Source organism: Aptenodytes forsteri, unplaced genomic scaffold, assembly GCF_000699145.1.
Source record: "Aptenodytes forsteri isolate BGI_AS27 unplaced genomic scaffold, ASM69914v1 Scaffold96, whole genome shotgun sequence".
In the NCBI taxonomy this organism is placed as follows: domain Eukaryota; kingdom Metazoa; phylum Chordata; class Aves; order Sphenisciformes; family Spheniscidae; genus Aptenodytes; species Aptenodytes forsteri.
Window position 1 is genome coordinate 7518831 of NW_008795029.1, and position 16262 is coordinate 7535092.

The 16262-nt window shown below is 44.2% G+C and overlaps 1 protein-coding gene across 1 annotated transcript in view; it reads right to left on the reverse strand.

Moving 5' to 3' along the window:
- MAP4K4 (mitogen-activated protein kinase kinase kinase kinase 4) overlaps window positions 1-16262 on the reverse strand; it is a 165656-nt gene that overhangs the window by 13104 nt on the left and 136290 nt on the right. The window contains exons 17-26 of the mRNA XM_009276123.2: window positions 15388-15494; window positions 14301-14452; window positions 13498-13595; window positions 13144-13152; window positions 12001-12176; window positions 11469-11589; window positions 10097-10288; window positions 7566-7683; window positions 7127-7297; window positions 2914-3057 (exon numbers count right to left, since the gene is read on the reverse strand). Of these exons, the coding sequence (XP_009274398.1) occupies window positions 2914-3057; window positions 7127-7297; window positions 7566-7683; window positions 10097-10288; window positions 11469-11589; window positions 12001-12176; window positions 13144-13152; window positions 13498-13595; window positions 14301-14452; window positions 15388-15494 (1288 nt within the window). The remainder of the gene's footprint in view (window positions 1-2913; window positions 3058-7126; window positions 7298-7565; window positions 7684-10096; window positions 10289-11468; window positions 11590-12000; window positions 12177-13143; window positions 13153-13497; window positions 13596-14300; window positions 14453-15387; window positions 15495-16262) is intronic.

A 16262-nucleotide genomic window follows, 5' to 3' on the forward strand; every position in this document is an offset into this window, starting at 1 on the left:
CCTCCCAGCTCGGCTCTCCCACAGACGCCGTTTCAAATGCAAAGTCCCTTTTCCTAAATTGAGTTTTTATTTTTGTCACTGTGGTTTTTAATTATTAATCAGCAGGATTCCAACCAGTTCTTCTACTCTGTCATTCCTTCCTACCTTCCCAAGTACCACCATCAGCCAGTTGGGCTGGCAAAACCCTCAGGAAGCGACAAGCAGAGCATGTTCTGTATGCACGTCATTGCTCTCTCTTCCAGCGTTTTTATGACTCTGTGTCTAACTGTTCTGGCCATGAAATAAGAAAGAAAACTCCGCTCCAGCCATCAAATGAACTGATCAGCCAGTGACTTCTGTGAGAACTCCCAGCTCTGGCTCTCCCACAGACGCCGTTTCAAATGCAAAGTCCCTTTTCCTAAATTGAGTTTTTATTTTTATTGTCACTGTGGTTTTTAATTATTAAGCAGGCAGATTCCAACCAGTTCTTCTACTCTGTCATTCCTTCCTACCTTCCCAAGTACCACCATCAGCCAGTTGGGCTGGCAAAACCCTCAGGAAGCGACAAGCAGAGCATGTTCTGTATGCACGTCATTGCTCTCTCTTCCAGCGTTTTTATGACTCTCAGCATTGTATAACCTGAGCAGCCGAGACTGTGCTTTTGCCTCCCAATAGTATGAACTGAAGAACCGATTAACTGCTCTGCTTTGATCCGCAAAGCTTTCTTGTACCAGCTGTAGCAGCTCAGTATCTCAGTATCAAAAGCTTTGTTGTCAATAAGTTTTATATTTGAGATACACATTGGGGAAGAATTGATTTCAGGTTTCCAGACTCAGAAGACTGTATATTAAAAGCAATTTTAGGTGACAATGCCCCCGAAATCCTAACACACTGCAACTTCTTTGCACAATGTGGTGACACTTTTCAAACCTCGCCATCGTCAGCACATCACTTCCCAAAAAAGCCAAGGGAACATACGGCCGAGAGCGCCGTAGGGAGCTGAACAATGCTCTCAGCAGAGCAGTAGCAGTCCTGGGACAAAGCTCGGAGGCAGTTCCGTAACCAAGCTGCGAAAACGCACCATTTGCGGAAACACATCCCCATGTCAGTGTTCCCAGTTTGCCTGGAGAGGTGAAGCAACTCACTATAAATATAAAGACATTAAGAGAAGTCCAGCACGAGGGTAGCTTAAATTGAGCATTGAAGCGCAGAAGCCAGAACAGGAAGGTAAGGGGGGCCTGAGTATAAAAGCATCACGTTTGCACCAGGTGTGCTCCCCCCGTCCTGCCTCTTGGTGGGCAGGGATGCCTCTTTCCAGCCTCGTACTCCAGTAACCTCCCATAAAATGCAGGAGAGGGGACAGAAATGAAGGCACAAACCAGCCAAAGATCAGCCAATTTCTTAAGGGTTAACGTAGCATGTCTCCACAGAGGAAGCAATAGTTTTGAAGGAAACAAAGAAAACGGATTTGTCAGGGTACTCAGATCGTGACTGACGTAAACGTAAATAAACCTAAAACAATTACACACAAGACTGAATCACAGACACTTGTCATCTGTGTAGGATATGCTTCAAACCAACAGATTTTACACAAGTTGGATTATATAACATTTTTGTTTATAAGGTCTACTATAGAATAAACTCTATCAAATGGTACTTTTCAAACAGCTTACATTTTAACGTACAGAGTTAGACATCAAAAGGACACACAGCAGGTTGTGGTTTTTTTAAACCCTCCTTGATTCATCTTTCCTTTTTAAAGATTTCACAGCATAGCTGTAGCTGAGAACGCAGCAAGCAACAAGCCAATAAAAAACGGCTGTTCTAGACAGAAGCAAAGTCCCATGTTGATGACACCAGCATGGGCATGGTTCTTTGGACCTGTAGTAGTATAACACCTCTAATGCATTAAATTGTATTAAATTGTCTAGCTGTGTGTCCTTTTGCACAAGTGTTGGGAGAGCCAGAGAGCTCCTCCAGTGGAGTCAGAGGGGCACTGGAGCCTCAGCAAAATTTTGGGTGACTCTGAACAACAACACAGGGGCCACTGTGCAAAACCTGATTTAACATCCTCTTCCTGTCACACATGCACAGTGCACCAAAGGCTGATTTCACAAACAAACTACAACAAAAGGAAAGGTAAATGGCTGAACGACACCTGTGAAGAAAGATTAACAGTGCACCACATCAAGTTGCTTAACAGCAGGATAACCTTATGCAATAACTCTCTGGAGCCAGAGAGTCTGGAACCTCAAGCTTCATAAAACACATTTTTCATCGGCACACACAAAACAAACACAACAATCACCACCACCCTTTATCTCCCGTTGCTTTGCCGTCTGCAGTTGCATCCAGTGAGAGACAAGGCCAAAAGCTGCACCGATCTGACTTCTCACACTGGTAATTTCCACATCACGTACAATTGTACTCCCCTCTCTCGCAAACGCACACACACACTCACTGCACATCACTCTTACTTCCCTACTTCACAAGAGCATTTCCCATTCTACAGATTTTAACACACAAGATGTCTTTAAACCTAAGTAGCAAATCATGTTCTGCTTAGAAAGAGGCCAGGTTGAAAGTAATCATGACAGAGGGAAAGAATGTCATTTTTATAAACTTCACAAAACATTAACTTACAGCTCCCAAACACTGAACAAACAAAGCCAGACGTTTCCCCCAAACCGATGCAGCATTTTTAAAGGTCACCCCACAGGAGGAAGGACAGGGGGCGAGCAGGCACAGAGTGTTGTGTGGAAAGTGATTCACTTTGCAGAAACAAACTGTAGACTCAAAAGAGGTGAAATGATGGAAAACCCACTGACTTCAGTCAAGTCAAGACTTCCCCCTCAACACACAGGCTGCCAAGAAAAGCGTTCTGCCATGCCATGCCAGAAGGGGGGAAAAATCATGTTGAAAAGTTAACTTTACCAGAAATCGTCACCAAGACATTCAGCCCTTCAAGTACATCCATTTGCTGGAATCGTCTTCGATTGATGAGCGGATAAACCTTCCCCTGACCACTTCTGTCTAGCAGCATCAGACCACTTTCAGTGCCCACTAACAAGTTCACTCCTAGAAGAAACAAAAACAGAGATCCAAGTTAGTAGGCAGATTTTCCACATATTCTGATGAACTGACGCTTGATATAGCAACTGCCTTGTTTCAAGCGGGTCTAACCACTGCTGGTTGGGTCTCAGCTGCCTGCAACCTAAAAGATCTCATGATGTAGAGGCTGTCTACATTACCTGCCCACAGTCACTACTGACACCAAATTGCAGTGTTCAAGAGAGTGAGAGACTGGTAGACCATGGAGATCTTTCTAGAGCACCATTTCCCAAACAAAAAGGCACGCTAATGGAGGAGGAGTGAGGCATAAAGTGGTACCCAAGCTTATGTATTCCAAAGATGTACTAGCTGTTGGTAGGGGGGTTGGTAACAGGATGCTCTTGACAAGGACATTGCAAAAAAGCAGTGGTAGGGGCTTGGTCCTCCCTGGGAGAAACAGATTGTGGTGCAGCCCTCCTGTAAAAGGACAGGCACAGGGTTGGTCCTCAGCTTCCCAACAATCTGTTCCATCTGAATGTTAAAACTAGAGGAATTATAGTAATCTTGTGTTTCCACAGATTTCTCCTAAAGATCAAGCAAATATAGATGAGAAAAGTCAGTAGGCCAGTTTCTTTCTACAAAGGTCCACACACCCACTGGAACATTTTCCAAGAGTCCACAAAACCTCAGTATTTAAAATCAATTACCTTTTTTTAGAAAAATATATATATATATATGAGACTAGGTTTTAAAAATCTGTTAATATATTATCACTCTTAAATTTCATGACTATTTATTTGCAATAGTGTTTCAGTCTAGGACCCCACAAATTGTGCAGAGACAGGTCAGATACAGTACAGGGAATGGAAATCAAACCAAATGCATGACTCACTTTATTAGACTTCTGTGTTGCAATCCCAATGTAAAACTTGTCATCCTTAAGCATAATAAAAGTAATGAAATAAGAAAAGCGAAACTCACACAAGGTGGTCATAGTTATATTGCTTAACAGCCTTAATCCCTAGGTCAGACAATTAATCCCCAGATATAACTATACTGGTGCCAGTGGATGTATCATCCAGGCTGATCCCGTAACGAACCTTTTCTAATGCAGTATGTGGGCCCAATACACAGGAGTCTGTATCTTGGTGCGGTCTGCACCTATAGCAGTGACATGCCTTCTCACAGTATTGAAAAAGGGCATTGCTCGCAAGGACGAGGAACGCTACCTAAACAACAACCTGGCTACCAGATACGGGAGCGGTTTGCAAAAAGGAGAGCATGTTCACCCTGACCCAGAGGGCACAAGGTGTCTCCCAAAGGGGACAGGGTGTTAGAGGGGAGCAGAGCTGCAGCCAGGAGGAGGTAACGATGGGGAAGGGGCCTGAGCTGCAGGTGCTGGGGCACTCCGAAAAGCCTCTGGCTGGATGAGAAAAACAGATGTAGCCCATGGAGAGGTCAGAAACCATCATGCATCTCCATTTTCCTCTCTCTTGCCTTTTCAGTAAGGAAACTTCAGACATCCCAGCAGTCCCCACAAACCATCTCCTCTCTTTGCTCAGATTTGCTGCTCTGCTACTCCTCTGCCTCCTCCAGGCAGGAGAGCCCATGGACCCTGGCAGGCGCAGAGCCCATCCTAGGAGAGAGCCCGCAGCCCTCCTGGGCTCTCCTTCAGCTGCTGCTGCCTCCATCCCCTTCCTGCCCTCCTCCTGTCTCTGCATCTCCCACATGGGTCTGCACTTGCTGGCTCTCATCCCACAGCCTACAGCCCCCGGGGGCATTTCACATCAACCGTCTCCCATACTGGGAGACATCCTCAAACTGGGAAGCGGCGGAAGGAAGCAGGGAGAGCGAGGCACACACTGAGTCAGGGCTCAGCACAGGCTGCAGCAGCACCAAACCAGCCAAGGAAACGCCCAGCAGTCAGTCTCCTTCCTGCAGCTCCAGGACCCACTGACTAAAGCTGTAAGTGATTCAGCTTCGACACATATTTTTGTATTTTTTCCAGCATGGATTACAATTCAAAGCAAGCCACATGCAAACTGCTCCCTCAGGGTCCCTTCCCCTCTTTGCGCATCAGGGCTCAATCACTCCCGCCTCCACCTTCATCTCTCCCTCCGCTGCCTTTGTGGTGCAGTTGTTTCTGCTTCAAGTTTACATGCGCATCTGTCCCCGACCCCTTCCCTTAGCTATATGCATTTTGAGATGAAACTAACGAAGTACTAGCTGGTGGCAAGCAGTGCCTGTATTTTAAAGTGCAGGCACTGTCTGTATTCACAGCCAGCAGAGCTCTTCTACCATCACCCTACAATCAAGCAGTTCTGATTTCTCAAACAAATGGAAATGGTTCCTGAAAAAGTACAGGCTCTCTGTGGAGACTGGGTGTAAAAATCTATGCTACTGCATCCATGTCATTAACATTGACTTTCACCACTCAGAACCAGAAGAAACGGCATCATAGACCTAATGCAATCAACAACCTGCCAGATACTATGGCATTACCACTGATAAAGGCAAAGCAAAACAAAGCAAAGCAAGCCCCTCTCTTTTTGAATAAGAAACATCACCATGAAATAGCTTCATTTGCTTGAGGGTAAAGGAAGCTGAACCTTATCAAGAAATAAGCATGTGTACCAGCTTGCATCACCATCAGTTTGGCCCTAAATGTTCAACAACGAAGTGCTTTGTTACAGCTGTAAAACACCTCTAGGATTTTACACCTATACTTTAAATCACCATAACAGTCAGATACATAGATCAAAGAAATATAAAGCCATTAACACAAATTGCTACTGGCAAAACAAGGCAGATCAGAGAAATTATGAGTCATCTTTACTGATCCCATACGATTTCTCTCTGCCTTCGCCCTCTCACAGCCTGAAAGTTTACATTTGCACAAGTCTTCATTTTATCAGAGAATTATTCATAAGAATACATGCAGAAATAGCACTGGGGTAAAAATTCTTACCAGAAAATTCTGGAAATAAAGAAAACAGCAGATAGGAAGATAAGGTGTCAGGAGAGCTATTTAATTGACATGGCTTTGCAGGCAAGAAGGATAGGACAACAGTGCTGTTCTGAGAAACAAGAAATGGTGGAAATAACCCCAAAAGAGAACTACAGCCTTGGAAAGAGCTGTGAAGATGTAAACAAGAAAAGTACACTGTGTTACCTATACAATCATCATGTGACTCAGGGGAATAGCCAACTCTTTTCTTCATAGTTTTTAAAATGACATGCATGTGCATGTCTGTTAAGTTTAGGGATACTAGATAAATATGTACGTAATATACACAAGCATCATCTATTAACATCTAGATAATGAAAAAATTCAGATGGCCCCATAGACTCTGGCCACAAAAGAAATGACACGGCAGAGAAAAGCTTTCGCTGGGTGTTGCAGCAGCGATTCCACATTGTAGCAGGCAACAAGCACTGCTCTAAGCGTTTCACCAGTGTAGGATCCTGACTAAATGTCTGACACCGACGTAAATGATCCCTTGTGACAAGAAGGCCAGATACACTTGGTAAGCTGACATCCCATGCCCAGCTTCTCTCTGCACTAACTACTCTTAAAGAAACCAAGCCACAGTCTCACACTGGAAAATGTCCTTCCTACCCTTCTCTTTTCCCTCTTCCTTCCTACATAAACTGATGACTGAGGTGGAAAGTCATCTTACGAAACACATCTTAATCAAGCTCTGCAACAACACATTAGCGAGAGGCTCAAGAAGATGATTATTTTTCAAATGGAATACCCTACGTGCACCAGGTGTACAATGCAAAGATGACCACAAGTTCCCAAACGTTGCAAGAGATGCACTAACGGGAGCTGGAGAGAAAAGAACATCCCGATCAGCTGAACGAAGTCTGAACTGCGCCATCAGAAGCACATATACAGCAGTGGGAAATTATATCAAAGCATAAGCAGCATAAAAATAATCAGCTCTTGCAACAAAAAGATGTAAACAAGCATTGAATAAATACAGAGAAACAGCTAAGGTTTCAGAGATACGTTCTCCAAGACTGTAAGCTCACACTGGCACATCTGCACTTCAGAAGTGCAGGAGGCAAGGGAGGAACAGGTTTGCATTACCCCATAAGGCAGCACACAGTATCTCAGAATTGAATCTCTTCTTGTATTTGCGAATCTCTGGGGTATCACTCTGTGGCCGCGTATTCGTGGGATTCACGTTGACAACCGATCCTTTCCGTGTAGGGTCTTGCCTTATTGCCTCTGATCTCATTGCTTCACTAGAAAATCCTACTGAAAAAAAGAAAAGTAAAGTGCATGTAATAACCCTTACATGCTAAATTCTGGCCATATTTTCTTTACACCAAACAACCCAAATCAGTAACTGAGAATATTGAGCAAGTCTTTGTTTTTGTAAGAAATGTAAATGGAAAAAGAAATAAACTATGCAATCCATTGCAAATCAAATAAAAAGCATGATGGTAACATTTGTAAGTACTTTAAAGAGCCACTGAAGTCACTGAACCCTTTTTCAATTGTCATCTTCAGCTACTTTACTTACCCACAGAAGTCACAGTTGTCCCACTAGATGGAGAAATCTGTAGTAATCTGGGGTCTATAAAAGGTGTAAAGGAGGAGGAAGATTTGTGTTTCTGGAGTGTGTTACTAGCGGACTGAGTCTGCAATGTAAATTTCAACTTTATTAATATTAATGACAATAAAAAGCACAGATAACAACAACCAACATTTTTAAGTCACTACATAATTATGCTACAGAGCCTCCCCAAGCTTTTATACTTCCTTTACAGATACACAACGCACTGCAGGCACCTCACCTGAACTAGATACATATGCACACTGCACATGTTACAGCGAAATGTAATTAGCTAAATTGTTGTCCCTGTCACCTCAGCTGCTAGAGAAGACTTTTAGGACTGGCCACTACAATCAGGCACAAAGTGAGGGAATGTCTCTTTTTTTAAAAATCTGCTTAAATGTATGTATACTATCTTATCTGCAAGCTGTCCACTACCTACAACTTTCGAATTTATGAAGCATCTCCTAAAGTGAGCTAGTTTAATAAATTATGAAGTTTGATCTCTTGGCTTGTGCAACAAAATCAGAACCATCTGGGATCGAGCGTTCACTTCTACGATGGATTATGTTTCAGTGTCCACTACTGTTCGTTCTCCCTATTTTGTTTAACCTGAGCCTCTTGCCAGAAAGCTGCAGCAGGTTCTTCCACCTTTATTTGACAAAGCAACATATTAAACCTGTATCGAACAAAGGGGCTCATTAGTGTGGAAGGTGTAGCAAACGGTGATATGAAGCTATGAATATGTAGTGGATAAAATCACTGGTGCTTGCTGAGTTATGTGGTCTAAACATGAAAAAACATAAAGAAAGAAGACAAGTGAAACAATGAACGGTTAAAAGTGGAAATGGAATGACTTAAAAACCCTTGCCAGTTTAGTATTATAGTGACAACATTGCATACCGAAGCAGAATGGGACAAGTGGAAAAAAAAAAAGTATATATATAAAGGGCGTGCATGTGGGTAAGTTATACCAAGCAGTACTGGGTTTTTGCTCAGCTTTATGCAAACGTAGTTACAGACACTTCTTTATCAGCAGCTAATCTTCAACCTCTGATCTTTCTAAGCCTCTACTCTCTGCAGAAAAAATAGCAATGAGTCTTAGGAGTGTATCACTCCTCTGCACAGCTCAATACCGAAAGGCTCCTTTGCCACCAGCCACTGCCAAAGCCTCCACTTCCCAAGCTGAGTTAGCTGAACCCTGCTTATTTATTGCTTAGATCAAAGTAATGAGCAAGCATATCTCTGGATCGCTCAGCTGATCTCTATAACCTACAAGAGTGTGCTTTTAGAAAGATCAAAGACCAATGAAGCATAGCTGAAAATTAAGTATTATGCTAACCGAATTTCCAGGAGGAAACCCTCCCACGTACCCTCCTGCTACGTGGTTCAGAAGCATTTTTGATCCTGTGGTAAACATGTGTATTGCCATCAGCCTACCCAGCTCACCACAACCTCTCCTCGCCACACCACTTGCATGCCTACATGGCAGGACGGCTCTACTCTGAGAAGCAGCAGCTTCTTTTCACCGAGTTTTGCTCTCCCTGTACCACTCCTGCTTGCATACGGAAAGAGGCTCTCCCCGAGAGCCAGGCTGGCCAACCAGCCGGGAGTGGAGCCACCACACCGGGTTCCTCGCTTACTGCTAGGGTTGGTAAGGGGCGAATGATGCCCTCAGTTCACACGTGTGCATCTCCTCTGTGGCGAGGGGTTACACACACGTGAAGGACCGGGCTTGTCCACCAGCGCTTGGTGAGTAAGGGAAGGCACTGTCCCAGGATCAGCCCAGGACAGCAAGAGGGAGCTTCCCCCGCGGCAAAGCCTTGCTTCTCCACCTGGACACAACCAGCACTGGTGGAGAACAGTCACCTTTACACAGCTGCTTTTCAGAGTACACACATACTTGGAAGAAACCCAAAGATTTTCCCCCATTCGTTATTCCAAAACAACAATACCCCAGGCTTTTACAACCCTCCCAGGCAACACCTGATTTGTTCACCCAGCCCACGTGGCAAGCTTTTAAGAGTAAGATCCCTCCATGGCTGCTGCCGCTTCCTCTCCCAAAGGGTGAGTTTCCACAAGCACCTCCTCATATGTGCGGAGTTACTAGCCCAGCCTTTACGGACAAAGCCAAAATTAACCGCTAATTTTTAAGAGGCACACTGCTTGCAATTAGCCTGCTCCCGGAATAAAACAGAATTAAAAAATAAAAGAGTATTGGCTTGAAAATGCAGTAGTCAAGTTTAGTTTAAAATGAACGCCATGCAATTAACGACTCACTAAGAGGAAGCAAAAATAGTAAACTGGCAAGTTTGGCGTGGGACTGTTCTAGAGTTAGGGGCTTCTTACACAGAACTGAAATGTGTTATTTGGGGGGTGGGAACAAAGGTGACAGAAAAAAGTAGCAGGGGAGATTGGCTGGAGTTCCTTTGCAAACTAGCTACTAGGCAATGCTGCTATAACCCTACGAAAGCAGCCAGCTGTGGTGTAAGACATACCTCATTAGTAGTTAGCTTGTCCTGGGGTGTCTGTGGGGACATGGTGGGTGTCGGCTGGCTGGAGGATGGGGAGGAGGAGGTGGAGGAAGTGGAGGAGGAATGGCTTTGCTGTAAGAGATCTGGCAAGAGGTGAATGCGACCGGCAAAGCCATTGCTCTCATGATGGCTGGCACGCTTTTTGTCAACTGTACTCTGTAGAAAAAACAGGCACACTTGTCTTGCTCAAGTGCTGCTTAAAGGTCTATATCCCTAACAACCTCTCTCCTTCTCTCCCTCGCTCGCTTCCTACCTTTTTACATTTATTTATTTAAAAAAATAAGCTGATAATCCATGCCTTGATGCCTGGATGAAAAGGGAAAGTGGGCAGAGCTACTAGAATTCAGCAAATTCCCACCTCTTCTGGCAAGCAAAAGCTTAGTTCGTGTGGTTGACTTGCACAGCCAGTTCCACTAATTAACAGAAGAGTAACTGCGCCGGTAAGTCTTCCACCACAACGCGGACAAGCACATTTTTTGGGGGTGGGTGGAGGATTTCTTCCCCTATTGTTTCTTTTAAAACTAACTTAAATCCTATACAGATATGAGCTTGGACTGTCTGGTGAATGCCTTCAGCTAACTATTTAAAACAATAAGCATGAAATCTTAATTTTCAAACCAGAGGGCTCAATTAAGAAATTGGCATTCAGTTGAGAAATTCAGAAATGCGATTACCGAGGAAACTCCTATAAGCTAGCACGCTCATTAACACACGAGCTCATTTAAAAGCAGGGAATCATTATCTTTCAGAGGCACAAGAATGCAATATTTTCGGAATCAAAGGCAACAACACAGCGCTCTAGCTCTGTCCACATTCTCTGCCTCGCCACCTATTTTGCTTCTCCGTTCCCCCACGCTAACTGTTGCATGAATTTGTATGTACATTTGTGTGTGTATGTTATCTGGGTGGTCTGCACGCCCTCAACTACAGGTTCAAAACAATTTTTAAAAACCCTGAATGTTCCCCCCCGAGCTTCCCTCCCAGCCCCACTTCTGAGAGCCACGTTTGGTTCTATGATAAAACTAAACAAAGTTCTTGCTCCAGGTACTCGCTCCACACACCTGCAGCTTTTCTACCCTTCTCTCCCACAGACTTTGAGGTATGCTGCATGGTGCTGCCATGGGTGTCACTGGAAAGCATGCAAAACAGTAGCAAGGGGTGAAGGGCTACTCTCCTCTTTGCATGCATCAAACATCTTGCTCATCTGAAATTCACTACAGCTGTGTCTTGATAATACGAACAACAAATATAATGTAGAAACAGCATGGGTGAATGAGCGAGTGGGTTAATGAGCACAGAAAAGGTGCAGCACTGCACAGGGAAGGAAAAGCAATACCTGTCGGACAATTAAGGTGCCCTCCTTAGAAGGAGTCAAGGCAGGTTCACTCTCCACATCGTCATGGACGATCATGGTTTTCACTGACTCTGTTTCACCATTGCTCAAGTTCAGTGTTGACCTATTTGCCAGACAGGAAATAACTGGAGTGAGATAACAGCATTTGTGCCCTAGCTTTCGCTGCCCCGCACCAAGACACACTCAAAATTAATTTATATTGTGACCAGAGTGGAATATTTACATAACCTGCCTAGAAAGGCTCCTCTATAAAAAAAAAGTCAGGAGTTTGTTAAACACCGCTTCTTGTTTTATAACAAATCAAAGGGAGAAGAAGGAAAGGACATAATTTATAGAAGCCTACTTTTTGAAAAGATTACCCTCAGTGTTTGAAAATGTGAACATACAAGGCTGCTATGTCTTGCTCATAGATTTTTGTAAGCTGAAAGAACTAACATACAAGCCAAAATACCCAATGTCCTTTTCCTTCAGCCCCCTAAGAGGGAAAACAGAAGCAAAACACAGAAGAACTAACACTGCCCGGACATCATCTGGTCCAGAAGTAGATTCATCTGCTGCTTCTTGTTCCATATCATCGTCTTCCTCATCTGTCGTCCCTGACTCCTCACTTGAGGATGAATAATCCGTCACTTTATGTGGAGGTCGCACATCCTCTACCGCTCGCAATTCCTTTGCCAGTGCAGTTAAATCCTGGTAGGAAAGGGAGGAAAAAACTGATGTTGCAAGGAAGAGAGGAGAAGAGTTTGCAAGACAACCCCATTGGATTAGTGCCCAAGTTTGCTCACTTGTCCACTGCTGTGTTTCTATAGCCCCAGCAGTATTGTCTCCTTTGATTTATTCATTCCTAATAGTTATCAAAACTCACTTTCTGATAAAATAAAGCACCGAAAGACTCAACCTAAGGAGGCCTTGCCTTATTATAGAAAAATGTCTATATTCTGAATCCAAACTATCCCGATTATGACTTCAGTTTATCCCGTTATACCATCTGAAGGACATATATAAGCGCCCGGACCCATTCTCACACAGTGGTTGAATGTCGCAGTTCATTTTCCTAAACTTTGCAGGTTAATAGCATCCACAAGAAATCTAGGCAGCAAGGTAGCAGAAAGATCCTAAGACTGTTGAGCCACCCAAGGCACAGTTGCAGAGAGCTGATCTCCTTGAAACCTTTTCATCCATTTTCAGTTGCATGGATCCGCGCTATGGAGTTCACCTGAGAAGTCAGATCCATTAGCACCAGCTCAGTCGCACACGACTGTCAAACAGTATGGGACATAAGCTGCTTTTCTGTCTGCAGCTTGGAGTGTGGGCAAACCAGGTTTGCAGTCAGTGTAGTCTGCTCTCAATTGTGCAGCTATGCTTTATTTAGCTCAATACAGTTTATGGTAAATACTTCACACGTTACACTATCAGAAGTAAAGGACCAACCTCTGTGTTTCTTTCAAGAAAGCAGCTTTAATTGGCAGATTTGGGTGCTACTGCAGTATCATAATGGCAAGAGAAAAAAGTTTTAAGGACAGTGGAAATACTGTGAAAGCCCACTGTGATCCCCCAGATACAACTGGACATAGAGCTGTAATCAACCGTAACAGCAGTCAGATAAAGAAAACGTCAGAAATCTTTCACAGAAAATAGCAACAATTTAAGGTCTTACCACTTCTCCCTGCACCATTCAGCCCAGCATTGGCACATTCAGGTCAAATGCATGATCATTGGTCCAGCCCCAGGAAGGGAGCACAGGATTGAAAGGGAGAAAGGCAAAGGTTAGGAAGGAAGAAGACCAGAGAGCAGAAATCAATTCCAGAAGCAGAGCAAATTCTAATGTTTAAAGTACTGTGATGCGTGCAGGCAATTGCAGAGCCTAGGACATGCTGCTGGGCCCACAGATACAAACTCCAACTCAAGCTGAAGTTCACCCCCAATGGCATCATGAATGGAAGCTCACACTGTACTTTTTGTGGGCCTACCTGAAAGAGAGGGGGGACAGGGGAAAGTGGATGCAACTTACAGCAGGCTTGATAGGTCTGAAGACTTCCTTTTTCTCTTCAGGCTTTTTAGGTGCACTTTCATGACGCTGCGATGGCGAACCCTCTGATTTGGATGATGCTGCATGTGTCAAGACCCCGAAAGGAACACAGAACAAACCAGATTGAGCAGGGAGCTAAAATATGTTTTCTTACTTCACTTTGGAGTGGAGAAGAGAGGTGAGAAGGCTATCAGGCGGTGCCTGACAGCAAGACATAAGTTTCACTGGTTCACTGTTACATTGTCCCTGAAGAACTATACAAAAAAACATCATAAGCTGTGATCTGTATAGGTGCAGCTGACCCATAACTGAAGCCAAAGTAAACTGTCACACAGTTGTAAATCAAAGAGGGTAACTCGAGTGTGGCCACCAGCTGGAAAACCTGCATCAGCATTCAACATACCCCAGCTGAGACCTATCCGTAGAAGTCTGCACCCCTTCAGCAACCACCGAGGTGATAGGCAACAAGCACCAAAAGGTGCCCTTGCACATAGGAGGAAGGGAGCTATGAGAGCATGGAGGCTGGGCTGTTTGCACATGGGAAAATGCAGCAGTGACTGAACGTGAATCAGAGAACACTGAAACACTTTCACAACAACTTCTGCACCCACTGTCCTTCCCAAGCAAGGACATACAGCCAAGGAGGGTACTGGAAGCTAACCCATCTTTGGTACTGCATGCTCAAAGGTCTTCCCCAGTGAGGGTTATCATCCTTCATTATTGAGTGTTGCACAACTCAATAAATTTATAAACACGACGTTACAAAGGGTGGGGGAAGGACTTACATCTCATCCTGAAACGCTCTCCAGACCCGCTCTGAGAGCCAGGGTGGGAGCCAGGCTGTGAGCCGGAGTTGCTTGAACCTGAAGAACTGCCACTGCCCGGTCTTGGTACGAGCTTCTCCACCCTTTCCCACAGCAGACGAGGCTCTATATTGCTGTATCAGGGGAGGGAGGAAAGTCTTTGTCATGCACTTCAGTTTCAGATTCCCGTTTCTAAACTTAAACATCACTCTTCCTCAGTGTTGTGCTAATAACTCATCTGAAAGAGCACTTAACACTGAGCTGAGGGCATCAGTGATGCTTCACAACCCAAGCAGTGGCTCCCTTTGAAATACCTATTACCTTACTTAGGATGGTTAAAAAAAAAAGTTTATGTGGGTGTAAGCTATTCTTTTTATTTGGAACTGGCTACTTGCCATTCTTACGTATCTAATCTAAAGTGGACAGTTCTCTCAGCCTGCATGCAGCAGGTTTGAAATTGGCTCGGAAGTGCCCTGGCCACCGCAGCACAAGCCAAAAAGCCCGTACTGCCTGTCCCTCTCAGAATACCCTCACCCCTGTCCAGTGAGCTAATTCCAGGGTGGCCTGTCCACAGTGCTCTGCTGAGCTCTGGAGGCAGCCCCTTCCTGACCTCAGATGCTCTGTGTCACAGCTCATGGACGCTTCTCCCCCTCTTAAAGTCTGGTTCTGGCTGAGAGGCCAGAAAGTTTCTGAGATCACTTTAGATGTTACAAACACTTCTGCTGCCAGTAATCCCCACAGTACGCCCAAGATGACCTATTGCACCAAAAGGCAAGATGTTCATGAATGGCCCCAATTTTTCAGTAATCTTAAGGATATTTTGAAATTATTGCAAAAGTTACAGGGCGGGCAACTCAAAGGAGGAGAGGGAAGAAGAAATTTTGCCAGTGTTTGTTGGCACACGTGCTACACCAAGGGAAATTAATATTAATCACTACTGAAAAGGGATCCAAATTCATCCTCCTTTCACGTCCAACAGACAATGCCAAAAGCTCTCTGGAAACGTCTGGCTTCCCATGAGCCTTTTCCATCCAATGCAAGAAAGGCGAGGACATGTAGGCTTACAAACCTCGTGGAGTTTCTTTGACCCGCTTGGTTATTTTGCTGCCCACTACCCTGCAGTGGAGAATCACGGCGGGACAGGACTGGTGATCGGGACGTTGTTCTCACAGGTACCTTGAGAGAAAAAAGGTTGTGTTAAACCCATGAAGAGGAGAGAGAGAAGAGGAAGATTAAACCTCTCCTGCTACACAATATATTCTTAAGATTTTAACAACACTTAATTCTAAGTCCAAGCTAGCATCCACAACCAAAAGCAATAAACACCCACAAAACCAAGAGCCTTAGCTGGGATGCTGTTCAGATTTTGAAGAGATCTCAAAGTTTAGTCTTAACATTAACTAGTGTTTAATAGTTACCACACCAACACATACACACCCCGCTACACTCCAACTACTGAGACATTTAAAAAGAATATGGCATTTTGACTGAAGCAGGGGAGGCACAAAGCAATTTGCTGAAACAGCATGAGAATTAGGAGAATAAGCTCAGGGGAACCAAACAAATGCTCGGGAATGGATCAGCAGAAGGCAAAGCCTGGTGGGGGAGCAAGAATATACTCAGAAGAAGCAAATCCCAGTGGATGGGAGTGGGGGGGTGGGAGGGGGAGAGGAGGAGGAAGTATATTGAATGTTTCCTTTTTGTTCAGTTCCATCTCAATTTTAAATATGTGTATGATTCATAGTTTGGGTTGCTAACAGATGAAGAGGAAAATTAACTCTGAGCAATAACCTCAGGGATATTTTAAATTCTTTCCTGAATATGGTAATGATTTGTTAACTTTGCATAATAAATTGTCCCTCTGAAATAGCTGCATTCTATAAATAATTGCCAATTTTCTATGAAGCTTCAATATTGTACTTAAGGTTGCTTATCATTAACCCA